This window comes from Episyrphus balteatus, chromosome 2 (genome assembly GCF_945859705.1).
Source record: "Episyrphus balteatus chromosome 2, idEpiBalt1.1, whole genome shotgun sequence".
NCBI classification, from domain to species: domain Eukaryota; kingdom Metazoa; phylum Arthropoda; class Insecta; order Diptera; family Syrphidae; genus Episyrphus; species Episyrphus balteatus.
The window spans coordinates 38,070,579-38,088,781 of record NC_079135.1 but is presented as its reverse complement, the minus strand read 5'-3'; the positions used below and the strand labels follow the sequence as shown (position 1 = coordinate 38,088,781).

General features: G+C 29.2%; 2 protein-coding genes across 2 annotated transcripts in view; both read right to left on the bottom strand.

The window, feature by feature from the left end:
- Positions 1-3,138: 3,138 nt before the first annotated feature.
- Positions 3,139-8,931, bottom strand: LOC129911803 (proton-coupled amino acid transporter-like protein pathetic). Its single transcript, XM_055989746.1, has 8 exons — positions 8,847-8,931; positions 5,308-5,482; positions 4,528-4,678; positions 4,263-4,469; positions 3,749-4,200; positions 3,558-3,701; positions 3,372-3,483; positions 3,139-3,311 (listed from the first exon to the last, which is right to left on the bottom strand). The coding sequence occupies exons 2-8, from the start codon at positions 5,379-5,381 to the stop codon at positions 3,159-3,161; spliced, it is 1,293 nt and encodes a 430-aa protein (XP_055845721.1). The 5' UTR covers positions 5,382-5,482; positions 8,847-8,931; the 3' UTR covers positions 3,139-3,158.
- Positions 8,932-9,765: 834 nt separating this feature from the next.
- The window catches only part of LOC129912752 (proton-coupled amino acid transporter-like protein pathetic), a 28,806-nt gene continuing 20,368 nt past the window's right edge, over positions 9,766-18,203 (bottom strand). The window contains exons 4-10 of the mRNA XM_055991146.1: positions 15,108-15,194; positions 14,895-15,045; positions 14,575-14,781; positions 14,055-14,506; positions 13,838-13,981; positions 12,187-12,298; positions 9,766-12,123 (exon numbers count right to left, since the gene is read on the bottom strand). Coding sequence (XP_055847121.1) covers positions 11,971-12,123; positions 12,187-12,298; positions 13,838-13,981; positions 14,055-14,506; positions 14,575-14,781; positions 14,895-15,045; positions 15,108-15,194 — 1,306 coding nt within the window. The 3' untranslated portion in view covers positions 9,766-11,970. The remainder of the gene's footprint in view (positions 12,124-12,186; positions 12,299-13,837; positions 13,982-14,054; positions 14,507-14,574; positions 14,782-14,894; positions 15,046-15,107; positions 15,195-18,203) is intronic.

Here is an 18,203-nt window from a genome sequence, read left to right as displayed (position 1 = left end):
TTATGAAGGAACATATTTGGAGTGTTTTTGCATCCAATTCTGGAGCCTAACTTAATCCATTTAAAATTTAACAGGGCTATTCATGGTTTACACCAATCTGTAAAAAAAATCTAGCAACATTTGTCGCATCAGCACCATTTATTTGTAAACATACAAATAGTTGGTGAATCACTTGAAGAAAACAAACATGAATAGAATGTATGTACTTGAGAAACTAGGTTAACTTTAAATGTAACAGTTTTGCTTTCAATAGCTCTTGTGAAAGTAGTAGGCTTTGCTTTAATCGATTGACCTTACAAAAAGTCTCAACGATTGCATGTTTGCGTGATTTAGATTGTTTTATATGAATCGAAACAATTTAAACTATGCACACTTTGGGTAAGTTCATCTTCACCTTAACCTTCTAATTTAGTTTTTTTTTTCTTATTGAAGATGTAAACTTATAAGATCGCATGTTTAACAAATCTTGTATACACAGGCAGTGTCGAGATGTTAACAGTGACGTTTTATTTGTAAAATTGTGAGCTATGTATATGGTGGACTCGAAGTTTGGTTTCTTCTGCGAAAGGGGATGTCGGCAACGCGCTACAGTTAGATTTAAAGAGTTATACAGCTTCCTATCTCCTATCAAAATATGAAACTGGTGAGGCACTTTTTTAGATGAACATTATAGGAATTATAGATTTAATTCATTCTCCGTTCTTTTAGTTCTTGTCGCCGCTATATAAAATAATGTAGTGTATAGTGGTAAGGTAAGCTTTCATTAAAGGTTAAATTTGCTGTTTTAAATAGCGACTTTAAATTGTAAATGCATAGTAAGGGGCTTAAAAACGTACTTTAATGAACTTAATTCAACATTTTCTTTACAGAGAATTTAAGTCGGTCTCATGACTCTGGTGAAATAAAAGCAGCATTAAAAAGTTTTATATTTTAATTTTAGTTTATAGTTTTATATGTATATACAAAATCAATGCTCTTGGTATTACCTTCTCTTAGATGATTTTATATAAATAATATTGACTAAGAATACGTAATAGTGGTTCACTTTTTCAAGCATACCATCCGTATTAGTTACATGTGTAAGTCTGCTTAGCGGCTTAGGGGCACTAACTTCCACTCTCTTATATATTTATTTTATACTCTCATTCCCTCAAATTTGATTTTACCTTGTTTTTTATTCTTTCAGTGGACACTCGGGCGTATGTGTACTTTTTATTTTAAATTAAAAACAAGGCTAGACGAAATATGGTAGAGTAAGTAAAACGAATTCCTTTTTCCACATCCAAATTAATGTGAAGAAAGGTAATAAGATTTAACGTTCAACTTTTATAAAATAGTTTAAAAGCCCCAAATGCACGACCTAAACGACAATGTCAACGATAAAAACAAAATTGTATTTAACTTTTCTAAGCCTTATTCACTAGCAAATTCTTGAATTTTTTCTATTTCATAATTCCAATGAACTGAACATTTTAGACATAGGTCCACATTATGTATATCTGTTTCCAAATGTAAAAATAAAATATTTGGATGCAAATAACTCAGTAACCAAACCTCAAAGAAACTTTTGTTTTTCAGTTATTAATAGAGCCAAAAAAGACCTTTCTTTTGATGTTTCACTTGATGAATTTGGACGAAATTTTTTAAAATACATTATTTTTCGGCAAGGGGTTAACCTTGATTTTTTTCGAAAATCTGAAAAAAATAAAATTGCAATTTTTTAAACTAAATGCATAGGCCTTTTCACTTCAAACTCATATCTGTAAACCAAAACTTATTTCGAGCCTTTGGCCCCCAGATATCTGCCTAATGTATTGGAAAAAAATGTTTGGATGCAAATTCTTAAGCAACTAGACCTCAAAGAAACTTTTGGTATTCAGTTATGAATAAAGCTTAAAGAGACCTTTCTTTTGATGTTACATTCGATGAATTTGGAGGATTTTTTTAAAATGCACTTTTTTTTGAAAAAAAAAATAAAATTGCAATTTTTTTACCGAAATGAATAGGCCTGTTCACTGTGAACTCATATCTGTAAACTAAAACTTGTTTCAAGACTTTGGTCCGCAGATATCTGAAGAAAAAAATATTTAGTTGCAAATAACTTAGCAACCAAACCTCAAAGAAACTTTTGGTTTTTAGTTAATAATAGAGCTTAAAGAAACCTTTCTTTTGTTGTCTCACTCGAAATTTCATCCTTGTATCGGAATATCCATAACACTGCACAACAAGGTTTTGGATGAATAAACTATACAATACTTTTCCAATGGTTTTTGGTGTGCTGAACTCGAATCTGGAGTCAAAAATATTCTATCAGCTCTAGTTTTATTGCCATTAGAAAATGCAAAAACACGTTTTTTGGCTGATAGCTTTGGTCAACAAAATTTGACTATTTTTATTATGAATAAACCAAACTACACTTTTCCAATAGTTTTTGGGGTGCTTAACTCGAATATGAAGTCAGAAATATTCTATCAGGCTTAGTTCTTGAAATATTGCGGTTAGAATTTGCGAAAAAAACGTGTTTTGGCTGTTTTTGAGGTTATGCTTTGATGTGAGGTACCTTATTTTATCATATTAACGGTTTCTGTAAGAACTGTTTTTCTTCTTTGAAAATCTGTATAAATCTTTCCGATATCTGTTTTATTGTCTGAGATATCTTAAGTTTAAGTACGTGTGTTTTTGCTTATTTTATCAATAACGTTATTTTCAAACTGCAGTAACTTCAAATTTAAATATCTCGGATTATAAAAAAGATATCGCAAAGATAAAAACAGATTTTTAAAGAAGAAAGGCAATTCTTTTACAAACCTTCACAAACAGTGTTGCGAAAATTCCCACACATTGCAACACAACTTCAGAAACAGGTGTTTTTGCATTTTCTAACGGTTATATTTAAAAAACGGGAGCTGATAGAATATTTCTGAATTCGGATTCGAGTTCAGCACACCAAAAACCTTTGGAAAAGTATTGTTTGGTTAATTCATCATACAAAAAGGTTAATTTTGTTGTGCAGTGTAATCGACTTACATTTTCAAACTAAAAACATCACTAATAGGTCCTGCTCTTGACTGCCTGCTCTAATATTTTGCAGCATATATGTAGTTTCTATCCTTATAGAAATAAATAAAATTATTCAGCTCCTTAAACATAATTAATTTTTATTCATACAATTTCATTATATCATTTATAGCACTCTTCGATCCAAATATTAATGCAAATATTCCAAAAAATAATATCAAAATATTTTTCCATATAATCCAATTGAATTTGCCAAAACCAGTTTCCAAATTCATTATTATTTCAATGACAACCTAAAAAATTAAATAAAAATATAATTTCTCATAATTAACCATTAAAGAATTTTATCTTACAGGCATAATCAATCCTAGAATAGAAAAGCAGAAAGCACCAATCAGACCCATGAATGGAGCAATGGAAGGCACTGCTACTGCAAGTCCAACTGCAGCAACAACAAGGATAGTTCTGGAATTTTAATTGAAAAAATTTGTATTATAAAATTAAATATAAAAATATTGTAATTTGAAGAATAAAATTACCTAACAATATAATTTCCAAGGAGTGAACCATTCAGCATATATTTTTTAACCCCATTCCACGTGATTTCCAGACAAACAGTGAATTGCAATCCAAATGTACAAAACATGGCCAAGGCAATCAGCAAATTCACAAGCTGTGCAGGTCTATGAAACGTTAATATCTCAAAACAATACTCAATCAAAAAACTTACAACTCATCAACTGGCAAATTCAAAGTGATAGTTTCTGCAGTATCCTCACCATATCGCCAATAACCAAGGAATCCAATTACTATACAAAGTAATGTCACTCCAAGCATTCCCTGAGTGAGAATACCAAAAGGACCAAGAAAATGTGTCGGAGTTCTCATACTATTCGACAGAGGCAACATTACTCCAATCGCTTCCAAAGCAAATATTGTTATCGCAAAAAATGCTGGCAATGTTTCAAATTTCATGAATTTTCTATCCTCAATTGGTTGTATCTCAACCAAGAGGTAATAGCATGTTATAGCAAGACCACTTGCTACAAATATATTTGCAACCATTGAAATGGGAGCTAAGCGCTTGAGATCGGGCACCCATGTCAGCAGAATGCATGGAATTAATAAACTTGCAATTAGAACTCGATCATTGAGTAATTGTCCTGTCCAGTGTTCAAGTACCTGAAGGAGAAAGTATAATTAGGTTCACTAGAATATAAGCGCAGAATTTGAAAAATTCATACCTGTTGTATATTTTTAGCAACAATCACAGTATAGACGGAACAAGTTCCAAAATACGTTAGAAACAGTGCAAACAATATTAGAAACCTCATACACACTGCACAGCTTTGAGCCCATTTCGGACCTCTCAAAAAGGCTCTCTCTGATACTTCAGCAAATGTCATTTGAGATCGTTGTTCTGCATAATAAAGTCTATGTGCACATTTTACCTATGTAAGGAGAAATAAATAGGTACTTTTTCAGATAAAAAGAATTTATTTTACTTACTAGAACATAAGCACAATGTGTGCAAATAATGGCTGTGAGTATTGTTGTAAATATTCCCATAAACAGTCCTGAATACATAAAAGCTATTGGCATCGACAAAATACCCGTTCCTAGAGCAGCCTTTAGCAAGTGCGTAAGAGTTTGTCCGTCACTTTTTTTGAAATGAAAGTAATTAAATATTTTTTAAAAGAATAATAATATTGATTAACATCATTTTTACAAAAAAAAAAACCAAGATGATATCAGAAACTTGAAGCAAACAAAAATTTCATCCTAACCTAAATAAATTTAGTACCTTGCACATTAGGTCCAAGCGAAAAAATACAAAATTTTTTTCAATTTGTTAAGTTTTCAAATTTTTTGTGAAATAAGTCTTAGAAAAGCAAAAAATGCAGTTTTGTTAGCAATATCTTAAGTACGCCAAATTAAATCGCAATCGTGCAGGTCGTATTCTATATAATTTCAAAACCTTCCTCAAAATATGCGTTCATATGTATGTATGTAATATTGGAACAATAAAAAAAAAAACAAGAAGTATTTAAAATTACTGAAACTTGCAAATAGATGGACGCAGACGCACAGGCGATCATTGTACAGACGCATGACAAAAACCAATGAATGAATTGATGAAACACATTATTGGATTGACGAAACAGTTTTTGAATGTTCAGACACAAGTTTTAGTGAAGCTGGCAATAATTACAAGCCTATATAATTCTCAACTGAACTAAACTGGTAACTTCAAAGCAATAAACTCAACAATAATTTTTGTTTACTTACGTCATTGAATGTTCCATGATCAAATTTTCTGCAAATGGATCAAAGCCTTTGCTTCCTTGTTCGACATTCGCCATGTTGATTCTTAAAATTTGAAAACTTTATTTATATACGAAGAAAACCGAAAATTTCTTGTTTAATTGAATTCAAATAAAATGTTTTAGCCCGTATAAGAAATCTAAAAAAAATGGAAAATAAAAAAATTTGTTTAAAATTTTTGACTTATGAGACTTTTTCACATTATCACACAGTCAAATTTGAAAACAAATAGGGGTACATCACAAACAGGTAACGACGATTTTGTGTTTAATTAGTTAAAAGAAAATGAAGCCTAGCTTACATAAAGTTCAGCGTGAAGAAGTTCTAATTTTCAAAACAATTTTCAAGCTTCAAAATCAAATTCGTTACATTTTAAAACAGTATTTTCCTTGCCAAAAGCTTCAAATGATATAGTATTGTTATTTTCTTGCAAAAAATTATTTGCATGCGAAAAAATTAAACTGAATTTTTGAAAAATTAGTCCATGTTTAATACATGTACATTTGATTTACTGGAGTATTTCTATCGACGGTAGATCTTTACTTGTTACCTGGTGCTGGCCCAGAACACAGATACCTGGGCCAGCACCAGGTAACAAGTAAAGATCTACCGTCGATAGAAATACTCCAGTTAATCAAATACCTAAAAAGTATCAAACTGGAGACTGTACTGTAAGTAGTTAATTGCAGCCAAATTTGGGGGCACAATAGACCTTTAAGGTCGCAGTTCAACTTTCCCCCACAACACATTCATTCATTCATTCATACATGTACATAGATTATATAGATTCATTGTTACTGCATACGATCTAAAAACAAAATTTTGTACTTCTTTCTACACAAGGCAATATATTATATAAGTCGTGGAATAAATGGCACAACATTATGCCACGCGGGAAGTAACTCGTGCGGTGCAATTGGCGCGACTCCCACGAATGGCGCAATCGAACCGGTGAAAATGGAGAAGGTGGCCATATTCAATGTCCGCAACATTAGGCGGCGGCGGCGGTTGTAGATATTAAGGTATAAGAACTCATTTATATTTTTTATTCAAAGTTATACAAATGTATTGTTAATGGTTGAAAATCAGCAATAACTATGTAGGTCCTTATTAATACACCTCCCGCAAGAGTCGGTTCCTTCCTTATTTCTTATTTGCATGTTATCATGACCTGACTTACAGGAATTACATTTTTATTCGCATTTATTTCATTAAGTATTATAAACAATGCATTAACGTTCACTTTCAATACAAATCACATTTTTTTTCAATATTTATTAGACAACACCCTTTTCTATTACATCAGACCACACTTTCTGTAATACTTAAAAAACAAACACTGCACTTTCTTTCTGAACCTTAAAAAAAACATTTGAATTTCCAAAGTTATTTACTTAAAATGCAACAGGTATACTTAATAAATTCAATTTTTACTTGAAGACACTGTGGCGTATACGTACTTTTTTTTGTTGATACAGAGCAATAGCATAAAATTAAAAGATTTTAAAATTCTTTAATGTCCGGCTACGGGAAAAGAACCAGACAGAATAACAATTAAATTGTTTTGGTATTAGTAACGTTGCACAAAAATTCAAAACTATAAATATCGAAAGAGAAAGGTTTTGTCATTATGACGTATAAAATTTATAAATGACGGAAACTTAACGAAAATGATATGTAAAATAATTTAAGCAAAAATAAGAGACAATTTCTTTCTCATATACGTAGTCTAACGGTGCATTTAATATAATACGGTAGCAGACAGAAGATTTTGAAGAATTAACGTTATTGATGGGGTAATTCGTCGTTTAAAATCGAGCAATATCGACGTACCTACTGTTTGTTTCTTTTTTTCTAAATGTTAACAAAATTCTTTAGAAATCGAATTTCCATTGTTTTCTTGTGCATGTTTACATTCTATATAAACTACAGAGTGCATATGAATATGAAAATTTATTCGAAAATTTTCATCCGAGATATTAATTTATGTAATATAAAAAGTGACAATTATTTTTCACTCTGGCGATAAAATCCATTAAAATAAAACATAAATTCAACGGGAATATTTAATAAATTCAATCTTTTCAAGCACAAACGAAATATATACGATTTTTTTTTTAATTATTTACAAAATTAAATTTAAATTAAAAGAATCAAATGCTATCTTTTGTGCATTCTGCTGCTAAATAATATGTAAAAAACCGAACGAAGAAGCAATTAAATGTATTTGGCATCAGTAAATCAAATTGTGTTTAAATTTAAGTTTTAAAGTGAAATAAATCTATCTCTTTTATTTATGCTGAATAAATCACGAAATTCTATTCTTTTGCTTTTACAAAAAAAAAAAAGCCTCAAAGTCGGGAATTTATAAGACGTACATTAAAGATGAAAACTAAACGAAACTAAAACTCAGAAAAAAAAAAACATTTCAAGAATGTTCAATATTTAACAATTTACCCAATAAATTAACTTTATGAATCTTGCAGGAAAAAAAAGTAACTAATCAGTATTTCACCTCTTTCTTCATCCGAAAGCACATCATTCATACATCTTAATTGCATTCATCCAACACTTAGGCCAATATCGACGTAATTGATATATTGTTTGAAATTACATTAAAAATTCCACTGTCTTCTTGTTTCAGCAACGAAAAAATTATAAATTACATGAATTACATATATTAAATTTATTATCATTTACTTTTCACACACTAAAGTACACATCACACTTTTTTAATATTAGACAACAAGCATACTTTTTACATATTAGACCACTACTATTTAAAAGATTAAACTTGTTGAATTACTCGTGGACACTGTGGCGTATGCGCACTTTTTTAATGCATGCAAAATCGTTTTTAAAAGATTTTTTTAAATGTCCGGTTACAGGTAAATGACCAGACGGAACATCAACACACAGAACATGAACACATTTTTTGCCATAAGTTACGTTTTCACAAAAATTTAATTATATACGACGGTTATATGACGCAAAACTTAACGAAACTGTTCGGTTAAAAGGATTTAGTCAAATATAGGCTATTTTTGCCTTTGGTAACAGACAGAATATGTTGTACTTTTTTTTAGTAGTCAATTGAATTAAGTTGAAAATAAACGTTCTTTTGGCTTGCATCGTTGTTTTAATTCGTGTATCCGCAAAATATCCACAATATTGCTATTTTGTATTTTTTCTTCTAAATGTCGAGAAATTACGTTAAAAATTCAATTTCAATTTTCTCCTGTATTTTAACAACGAATAACTTCTTTCAATTGTAGAATTTATACATATTTGAGCTTCACATCACTATAAATCACAGATTTTCAAAAACAGCCAATCTTTCTCATGTTACATCAGCCTTCAAGATATTCACATATAAAAAAGTAGAAACACACACTGATGTTAAATATTATAAAATTTAGTTAAATCGAACATAAATGCAACAGGAATATTTAAAAAAAATTCAAATATTTTAAGAACTAGAAGACACTGTGGCGTATACGTACTTTTTTTTTTAGGTAAATGTACAAAAATAATAATTTTAATTTAATGAATCAAAAAGTGTCTATTGTGCATTATGCTGCTTGATAATGTGTAAAGAACTGTGTAAAGAACCGCACCGGAATAGCAATTAAATTTATTTGGCATCAGTAAGAGTAAATTTGGTTTAAATTTAAGTTTTAAGTAAAATAAATAAATCTATCTCTTTCATTTATGTTCAACTATTTACAAAAAATTCTATTCTTTCGCATTTACAAGAAGGAAAATGTCTCAAGGTAAGACTATAATTATCGAAAAATACAAAAGAGAAATCAAATAAGATTTTGTTTTTATAAATGACGTATTATATACATGACGGAAACTTAACGAAACTGTCGAAAATAAGAAATTCCTTTTCAATAAAACGTGATCATACGATGCATTACGTACCATAGACAAGATTTTCTATCTTAATGCATGTATTTATTTTTAATTGAATGAATAAAGATTAAAAAAGTAGTCTAACAAACCGCAGCATTTTTTTGTTGAATGATAGAATAAAACAATTGTTGGTGTTTTTGGAAATAAGTACAGTTATTTTAATTGTAGATATGTAAGTTTTACTTCGACGATTGGAATACATCGCTCCAAGTTCACACAAAGGTTACAGTTATAAATTTTGCCGGGTTGACCTCAGAAAACACCACCAAGTTAGCCAAAGCTAACCCAATCATTTCTAAGTGCCAATTTTCGTTGGTTGACAAAGTAGTGTCCTTTATATTACCAAAAACTTCCACGTTGCTGGAAATATTTTGAAAAACTTTTACCAGGCTGATCTAATCGCCTAACAGCCTAACAGCCTAACATGAAAAACTACAAAATTCAAAAAATAAATTTAAAAAAAAAAAATTTAATGCGTTTTCTTCTGTTTTTTTTTTTTATTTATTTAATTCAGCTTTCAAAACAAAAAAAAATCAATTTGTAAAAATGTGGACAGTTAATAGCTCGGTGTTTTATATTTATTTATTTTTTTTTTGTTTTCCTTTCGGGTTCTTACAAATAAATGCAGCCACATTGCTTATAAAAATAGTTTTTTATGTTGTTTTTTTTTTTGTTTTTATTTTATAAAAAAATACATTTTCTTTTAGAATAAAATTATAATGATCGTTTTTTTGTAACATGTGTAATCATCAGCATGCTTTGTTTTTGTTTTCTTTCTTTTTTTTTAAATAAATTAAAATACAATAATGAGTTCCTATTTAACGAAAGTTTTAAAATCTATAGGACACCAATATCTTAAAGGTATAAAGGTACTATTAAATTAAATTATTTTTTGTTTATACTTTTTTTTTTGTTTTGTTTTTTAAATCTTACTTGAAACACATTTACAATTAAGTTTTTGTTTTAAGCTTTAATTAACACTTTTTTTTCTTTTTTTTTTAATTAACATTAGGACATCATGTAATTAACTTTTAAACTTGTTTCATGGTTCAATAAGCATTGTGCTTTTTATATATATTTTTTTATTTTTCAATTATTATTTGGAGGCACTTTAAATAATAAATGTTTTATATTGTTTCTTTTAATTGGCTACAATAAAATGTAGATTATTTAAAAAAATATGCCATTTTTCTGTTTTTTAATTTTCTTTTTTCTCCACAGCACAATCTAAGGGTTCTTATTGTTTGTTGTTATAAAAATATGTTTACAAATCAAATGTATTAAATATTGCTACAAATAAAACTGGCCTTAGTGTAGTGCATTTGTTTTCGTCAAGGTTATTCAGATCTTACAATTTTTAACAAAAATCCTGAATACTTTCATCATTTTTGTTAAAACTTTTTAGAGACGAATACAAAAACGATTAAGATGTTTCCTTAAACGAAAACAAAATGTAACAAAAACTAAACAATTAATGCGGATTAATAAAAAAAAACTTGGTCCAACAAAAAAACATCAGACCTTACAGGTACATCAAAAAAGTTAACCTGGACTTCCTATGCATGCACTTATTTTTGTATCTTAATAATGTATGGATACTTTGTATTAAGACAAATATTATTTCTCATATTAATAGTTTAAGAAATCAATTAAATTTATCATTATATAACAAAAACAAGCAATGTGCATTTTTTAAGGCTTATTCAATCTCAATTAATTTGATTTTTTTTTAATTTGGAGTTTTTGGTTTAGGTGTTCTTCTAAAATTTGAGATCAGGATGAAATGGTATCAGCGAGTTGTAAGTTATAAATTTTCGGACTAATTAAATTAAATGCTCGATATTTTATATTCGGATATGGATTTTATGTTTGAACTTTTTCACACAGTTTAAGAACAATTTTTTTTTTTTAATCTAGAAAATAAAACAATCATGATACGGAAAGTGATATCTTGCAAGATGAATCAAGAAAAAATGGGGATTCATTTTAGGAAAGGTGAGAATTAGTTTCATCTCATTGATCTGATCCACAGACATTGGTAAATGCTTCTATAATCTTGGACGGCGAAATTTTTCTAAATTGTTTTAAAATTTGTCAAAAAGTGTTTTCGAGATTATTTACTATTATTACATATATATTTTCAAAAATAGATTTTTACAAAATTCGGCAGTGCAATAAATTTGACCAAAAACTATAACACAATTAAAAACTATAACACAATTTAACACTATCGATTAGAAATTTCCATGTCAACTGAATCAGTTAAGTTTTAATATTATAAAAACCAATTTAAAAAAATATATATACTACAAAAGAGGAGAATTCGAGCAGAATGAATACAAATTTAATTTAAATTAGGGAAGACCTTTACTACAACATCAATATGTTATCAATAAAATCTACACAGTTTAATTTATTTTTTAACATTAAACTTTCGATAATAATATTAATTTATAACTTATTTTTTCTTACTACTTTTTACAACTCGCTTTGCCTTGCAAAGCACACTTAGAATTTGCTATATAAATTTATTTGTATACACAAAAAAAATATAAGACATACATTAAATTACAAAAAAAAATAATATTATATATATAAAATGTTATGTAGAACCTGTGGAGGAATTAAAAAAAGTGAATGTCTTTTTTGTGTTCCTTCTTTTAAATAATTTTTTTGTTTTTTAAAAATTAATATGAACTTTTTCTATGACTATGTGTATATTCTTAAAATATCTTTTATAGCACTTATCGATCCAAATACTAGAGCAAAGATTCCAAAGAGGAAAATGAAAATATTTTTCCAAAGAATCCAGTTGCAGGTACCGAAACCAGTTTCTAGACTCATAATGATCTCAATTGCAGCCTTTAAAAGAAAAAAAAAATAGTTAGTTGATATTAAAATTAGTTAACAAGATTAAAAACTTACAGGCATAATAAGACCAAGGATTGAAAAGCAAAAAGCACCAATCAAACCCATGAATGGAGCAATTGTTGGAACAGCAATTGCCAATACAATGGAAGCAACAACCAAAACAGTTCTGTAAAGAAAAATGAAAATAATTTGTTATAGCATTCATATTTAAATTTATTTAGTTACGAAAATGATGATTTCATTCAATAAATACATTTTTCGTCTAGCAGTTTTTCATGTTCAAGCTCAAATATCTCGAAAATCCTCCTTCCATTTAGAAATTTAAACTCAAAGAACACGTTGGGGACTGTATCATATTAAAATTTCATAAGGTTTTTTTTTTCTAACATTTTGGAGACCACTATTTTTAATATTATTAACATTGCATTACGAAATTAACTGAATAATATAAGTTAACTAACAATTTGAAGGATAATTAAAAATTATTGTTGATACTTATTTAATTCCGTACAAGGATATTTTCTCGTTGTCGAGAAAAGTTCTAGGGGGCAGATTTCTTCAAATAGTATTTTTCTGTGTAAAAATGCAACCAATTTTTCAAATTTTCGTTTAATTCGAACAAGAAGTGTTAAAAAGCAAGGTGAAGTTGAATTATAAGCAGATACGTTTTTTTGCATTTAATTTGAATTTGAAAAAAAAAAAACATCTTTTCTTTGCAAAATATGGACAAAGGAAAAATGCAAAGACTTGGAAATAGAATAAGATTGAAAATTAACAAATCGTCGCCGTAAAGCAAAATTGTTCTAAGTCGCAAAAAGCAGATTTTTTAAAGTTTCAAATTGGTTTAAAGCTACAATTTTCTGCTCGTTTGCCATTCAAGTTATGTTTTTTATAATGTTTGTTCTTTTCTCTTGAATAAAATATACAAGTTTACCTCATAAGTATGTGCATACTATTTTAAAATATTTTTTAAAACTAAATACCCAAAATTGGACATAGAACAATTCCTAAACAAGTACGTTTTTTCCTTAAATAAAAAGTGGACTTAGAACAAAATATGATGGGACTTAGAAGAATCAAGAATACTCGGGCTCATTTTCAAAAAGGCTACTTCCCTGTTTTTATTGTTCTATGTCCCATTAAATTATATTATCTGCGGAATGAAATTTTTTTGACAAAAACTAATCTAATCGAAAATAAAATGAACCAATGACTTGCATTTACTTGTTTAAAATGTTGAAGCAATTTTCTTAACAAAGTATAAGATCTGATAGGAAAAGAAAAATAATAAAAAAATTAAACTCATTCTCAAATGACTAAAATATTGATTTTTAAGCTTCAAAGAAGATCGTTTGGAAAAGAACTGGATAAAATCGTTAATCAATTAAAAACTAGGTTCATCCATTTAAAAGAATTGGTATTTTCATTTTTGAATGATTTTAATCATTTTCGAAAAATTGATTTGAGTCAAAAATAATTTTTAATAAAACTCTAACAAGTCTTCATTCTTGTAAATCGATTATTGTGAGACGATAACGTTTGGAATTGCTTCACTTAAAACTGAAAGCGTTAATCGTCTAGACGATCACGTTTCCGCTATAATTTTTTTGCTTCATAACGTTCACATAATAAATATTTTATTATGCTTAAAATATATTGAGCTTTTTTTCATATATAAATATATACTCGTACACTTAAAACTTACCTTAAAACGTAATTAGCAAGAAGAGGTCTCTTTGTAAAGTTATCCTTAATACCATCCCATGCGATTTCCAGGCATACAGTAAATTGAAGTCCGAAAGTACAATATACTCCCAAGGCGATCAACACCTTTACAATTTGAGCAGGTCTAATTAAGTAAAAAAAAAATATTAGTTATTAAAAAAATAATTCAAAAAAACACAATAGATTTTACAACTCACACTTCTTCAACTGGCAAATTAAGTGTAATACTCTCTCCGGTCTCATTTCCGAATCTCAAATACCCAAGAAAACCAAGTAAAATGTAAATAAGTGTTACACCAGACATTCCCTTAGACAAAACACCAAAAACTCCAATAAAATTCTGTGGTGTTTTCATACTATTTTCCAATGGCATTATAACTCCAATAGCTTCCATTGCAAAAATGGTTATGGCAAAGAACGAAGGTAACGTAGACAGCTGTACGTATTCTCGTTCATTAATTGGTGCCAATCCAATAACCAAGTAATAGAAAGTTATAGCAAGACCACATCCCATGAAAACATTAGCAGCCATTGATACTGGGGCAAGACTTTTTAAATTGGGAATCCATGTTAATAGAATCAATGGTACTAGCAAAATTGCAATCAGAATTTGGGCATTGATTTCGGTTTTTGTATAATGCTCGATAATCTACAAAGAGATGAATGACTTATTTAAAATTTGATTGCAAGAAGATTGTGGAGAGTTTTTGTTTTTACCTGTTGGAAGTTTTTGGCAACAATAACTGCATACACAGAACAAGTACCAAAATATGTTAAAAACAATCCAAAGAGAATAAGAATTCGGGAAGGTACAGCCAAGGCACGAACCCATCCAGGTCCGAGCATAAATGCTTTTTCGGATATTTCAGCAAAGCTCATTTTTGATTTTTGTTCTTTGTAATATAACTTGTGGCCACATTTAACCTGGAAGATAAAAGTTGTATAGAAGATCAATATTTGAAAGTTATGGTTGTTTTATTGAGGAAAATTGATGTTGTCTTTTAGGAAGGTTTTTTTGAAGTTAAAAAATAACTTACCAAAACATATGCACAATGTGTGCAGACCAATGCTGTAAACATTGTTGTAAATATGCCGAAAAATAATCCTGCATACATAAAAGCAATTGGCATGGACAGAATTCCAGTTCCAAGGGCGGCCTTCAGTAAATGGGTAAGAGTTTCGTTGTCACTAAAGAAAAACACAATTAATTAGCTTTTTTTCAATCAAAGAACTTTTAAATTCAAACTTACGTTGTTGCACTTTCCATTGTGAGGCGCTCAGCAAAGGGGTCATATCCCTTTTCTCCTCCTTGTTCAGGATCAGCGGCCATTTTGTAACTAAATTATTCAAAAGTAATTGTTAAAAAATATTTTTAAAAAACCTATTTTTCTCGTGCAGCGCTTTAAAAGAAGTGAACCTTGCTAAAGTAAACTTAAAACTCAACTAATTCTTAATCTGTTCCAAAAAAATCGAACTACAATTTTTGTTTTCAGGTTACAACAACTGACGAATGCACTGAATGAATTCTGCAAAGTCGTCAGTAAAATGCACAATTTTGCACGTACATAAATGCATTTGGTGCAATTCAAAATTTTATTGCATCAGAGAGGGCCGTATATTCGTAACCATCAGAAAAATACAATACAAAACAAATGTTTATGCTTTTTTGTTTTTGTTTTTTGGTTGAACTTTCAGAAGGTGTAATATGTACAGTGAGTGAATGCGGGTATAATTTTGCTACTTGTCATATTATGTTCTTCTTTTATTTAAATATTTGATACCTTGATGAATAAGATGCCAGACATAATTTGAATACTTTCAGTTGGAATGTTGTTATGACGGATAATCATATTGCTGCAGTATTTGCAAAATTTCTTTTTAATGTTATTGACATAGACTGCAATGTAAGTATAGTCTTAAACTACCAATATAGTGTTATTGAAAATGACGTCAAGTTTTTCATGCATTTAGCCAAATAATTGGTACATAATATGTTTTCTATTTTTTTATTAGTTTTCGTTTTAATTTAAAGGAACCCAGATATTTTGAATTTACTTTAGTTACTAAGTTAGGTCCATCTTAGGACTCTATTATGACTCGGAAATCGAACACTCGCCTTAAAAAACGGATTTGGAGAACAGCTGATGTCGAGATATTGAGATTGGGATTGTCATTCGAGACTCCTTTTAGGTTCTCATTTACATTTAATATTTTCAATAGTCAATGCAAGCTGCCTGTAGAAGACCACATTTAGAAAATGCCCTCGGCTTACTTGCCAGAAACTGTTTTAAACATATCACAAGCAATTAGAGTCGTAAGAGTTAAGATATGAAAATAAAGTTAACTAGCTCTAATTAGGTTTTCAGAGCAGTGTTTTGAAGCAACCATTGTTATTGTTTTTCCCCTGCACCATCCATTCTTGTTCCCACCATTTCCAAAATCTATCTAACTATGTTAATGGAAAAACTTACGCATGACTTGTTCAAAGAGGCGGAAAAGAAAACAAATGTACCTTGGCCCAGGGCTTCTTCCGGGTAAATTTTTGAATTGGATGGTTAACGAAAAGAAATCCGTTGTATTTTTTAAGTCCCTATTAACAATATTAAATAAAAAAATTGTGGCAACTCATAAAGGAGCACGGCCTTGCGACTAACAACTCTCAATCATTTTTCTCTGTGTGTAATTTATTTGTAAGAATGGAAGGGACCTACAATTTACCTTCGAGTCCGAACGGTTAAGCAAGTTCTGGAAAAATTTAGTTGAGCCCTAAATGAAATATACGCGAAAACACAAAATAAAGTAAAAACAAATATTTTGTTATTAGAAAAAAAAACAATAGGTAAGGCAGTCTCATTGGAATTGCTTTGATTTTTACGTATGCAAAGTTTAATCAAAATCGTTAGAGCCTTTTACAACAAATTTTGTGTGGTTGTTAAAAGTTCTGAGGGAGATATTAAACAAAAACTTTTTCAGAATTCCATAAAAATTGTCTGCCTTTGAAGAATATTCAGATGCACAGAACGATAAATAGCATATGACGAAAACCATGGATTTTGGGTTTTGATTAAAGTCTCGAAATTTTTGTATGAAATGGTCTATAACAAGTTAAAATGCTATACCGGCTTTATTTCATCGCTGTCTAGAAGAAAAGTCTGGTTGTATTATTCATTCAAGCTCATAAAATCAATTTGTATGCTTTAACCCTTTTATGCATAAATTTCCACAAGTCTTTGTCCTTGAGTCAGGTTTGCAATAACAAATGTCAAGGATAATTCGGGTTCTATGTATTTTCTCCTCCATTGTTTAACATTCATAATCAGAAACTCAAAAACAGTGAAAACCTACACACCAATATTTTCATTTAATTCTTTACCTAGTTCCCCCTCGCTCTATGTTAATCACTTTAAGGATAAATAATACTAAAAAAACTTATATCTACGTTCATACAGAGAAGAAGCATGAAAGTATGTACACAAAACCTTGCAGCATTGCAATCAATATATTTTCTAAAAGCCGTTTGATAGAGTCCATCTCAATTTTTTTTTATTTCAACGACTTTTTCTTATTGTGACTGTCATGAAGTACAAAAACAACAATTTTGCAGTCAAGAACGTATCAAAAAGTTAAGATATGCAGGTGCCATTGACGCACCTAACCATTTTACTTCTATAAAGCTTTACAGATATTACTGTAGCTTTTGTAAGGCCTTATGGTAGCAAAGTTTTTGACTGGAGTATTAAATCTGTTCAACTTCAAAATATTATAACAGCGAAATTAACAAAATACTTTCATATGAAACATACATTATTAATTATTATTATTTTGTCTGTAAAGCGGAAAAATATCGTATTGGTAAGTCAGGAAGCAATCTTATTTGTAAACAAATTCAACCTCAATCAAACGATTCAGGATGTATACACATTTAATATTTTTCTGTTTTATTTTATTTTCCATATCAAGATGCGCATTATTTCCAATTGTTTGACGACATCGTGTGTTCGTCGTTGAAAGAAAGTCTTAAACGTATCTTGCATACACTTTGACATGCTTTCTTTTGTATAAATATAGTAAGCATCAATTTACCTAGTTACAGAAGTGTGAATACAAGTCATTAATACACAATAAAGTTCCAGAATGTCAATATGATTTGTCTTCTTCAATGCTAAATGCTTCCTGATAAAATCTCTTTAAATGGGGGTTTTTCTTTGTTTGCTTGCGAACAATACAAGAAAAAAAAAATTAAAATAAACTCTTAAAAGAAAAAAATAAAAGAATCTCTCAAAATGCATGAAAAATATCTTGACAGTGGGAGAATCTATTTTAAGGAATAACTTTCTGTCTACAAA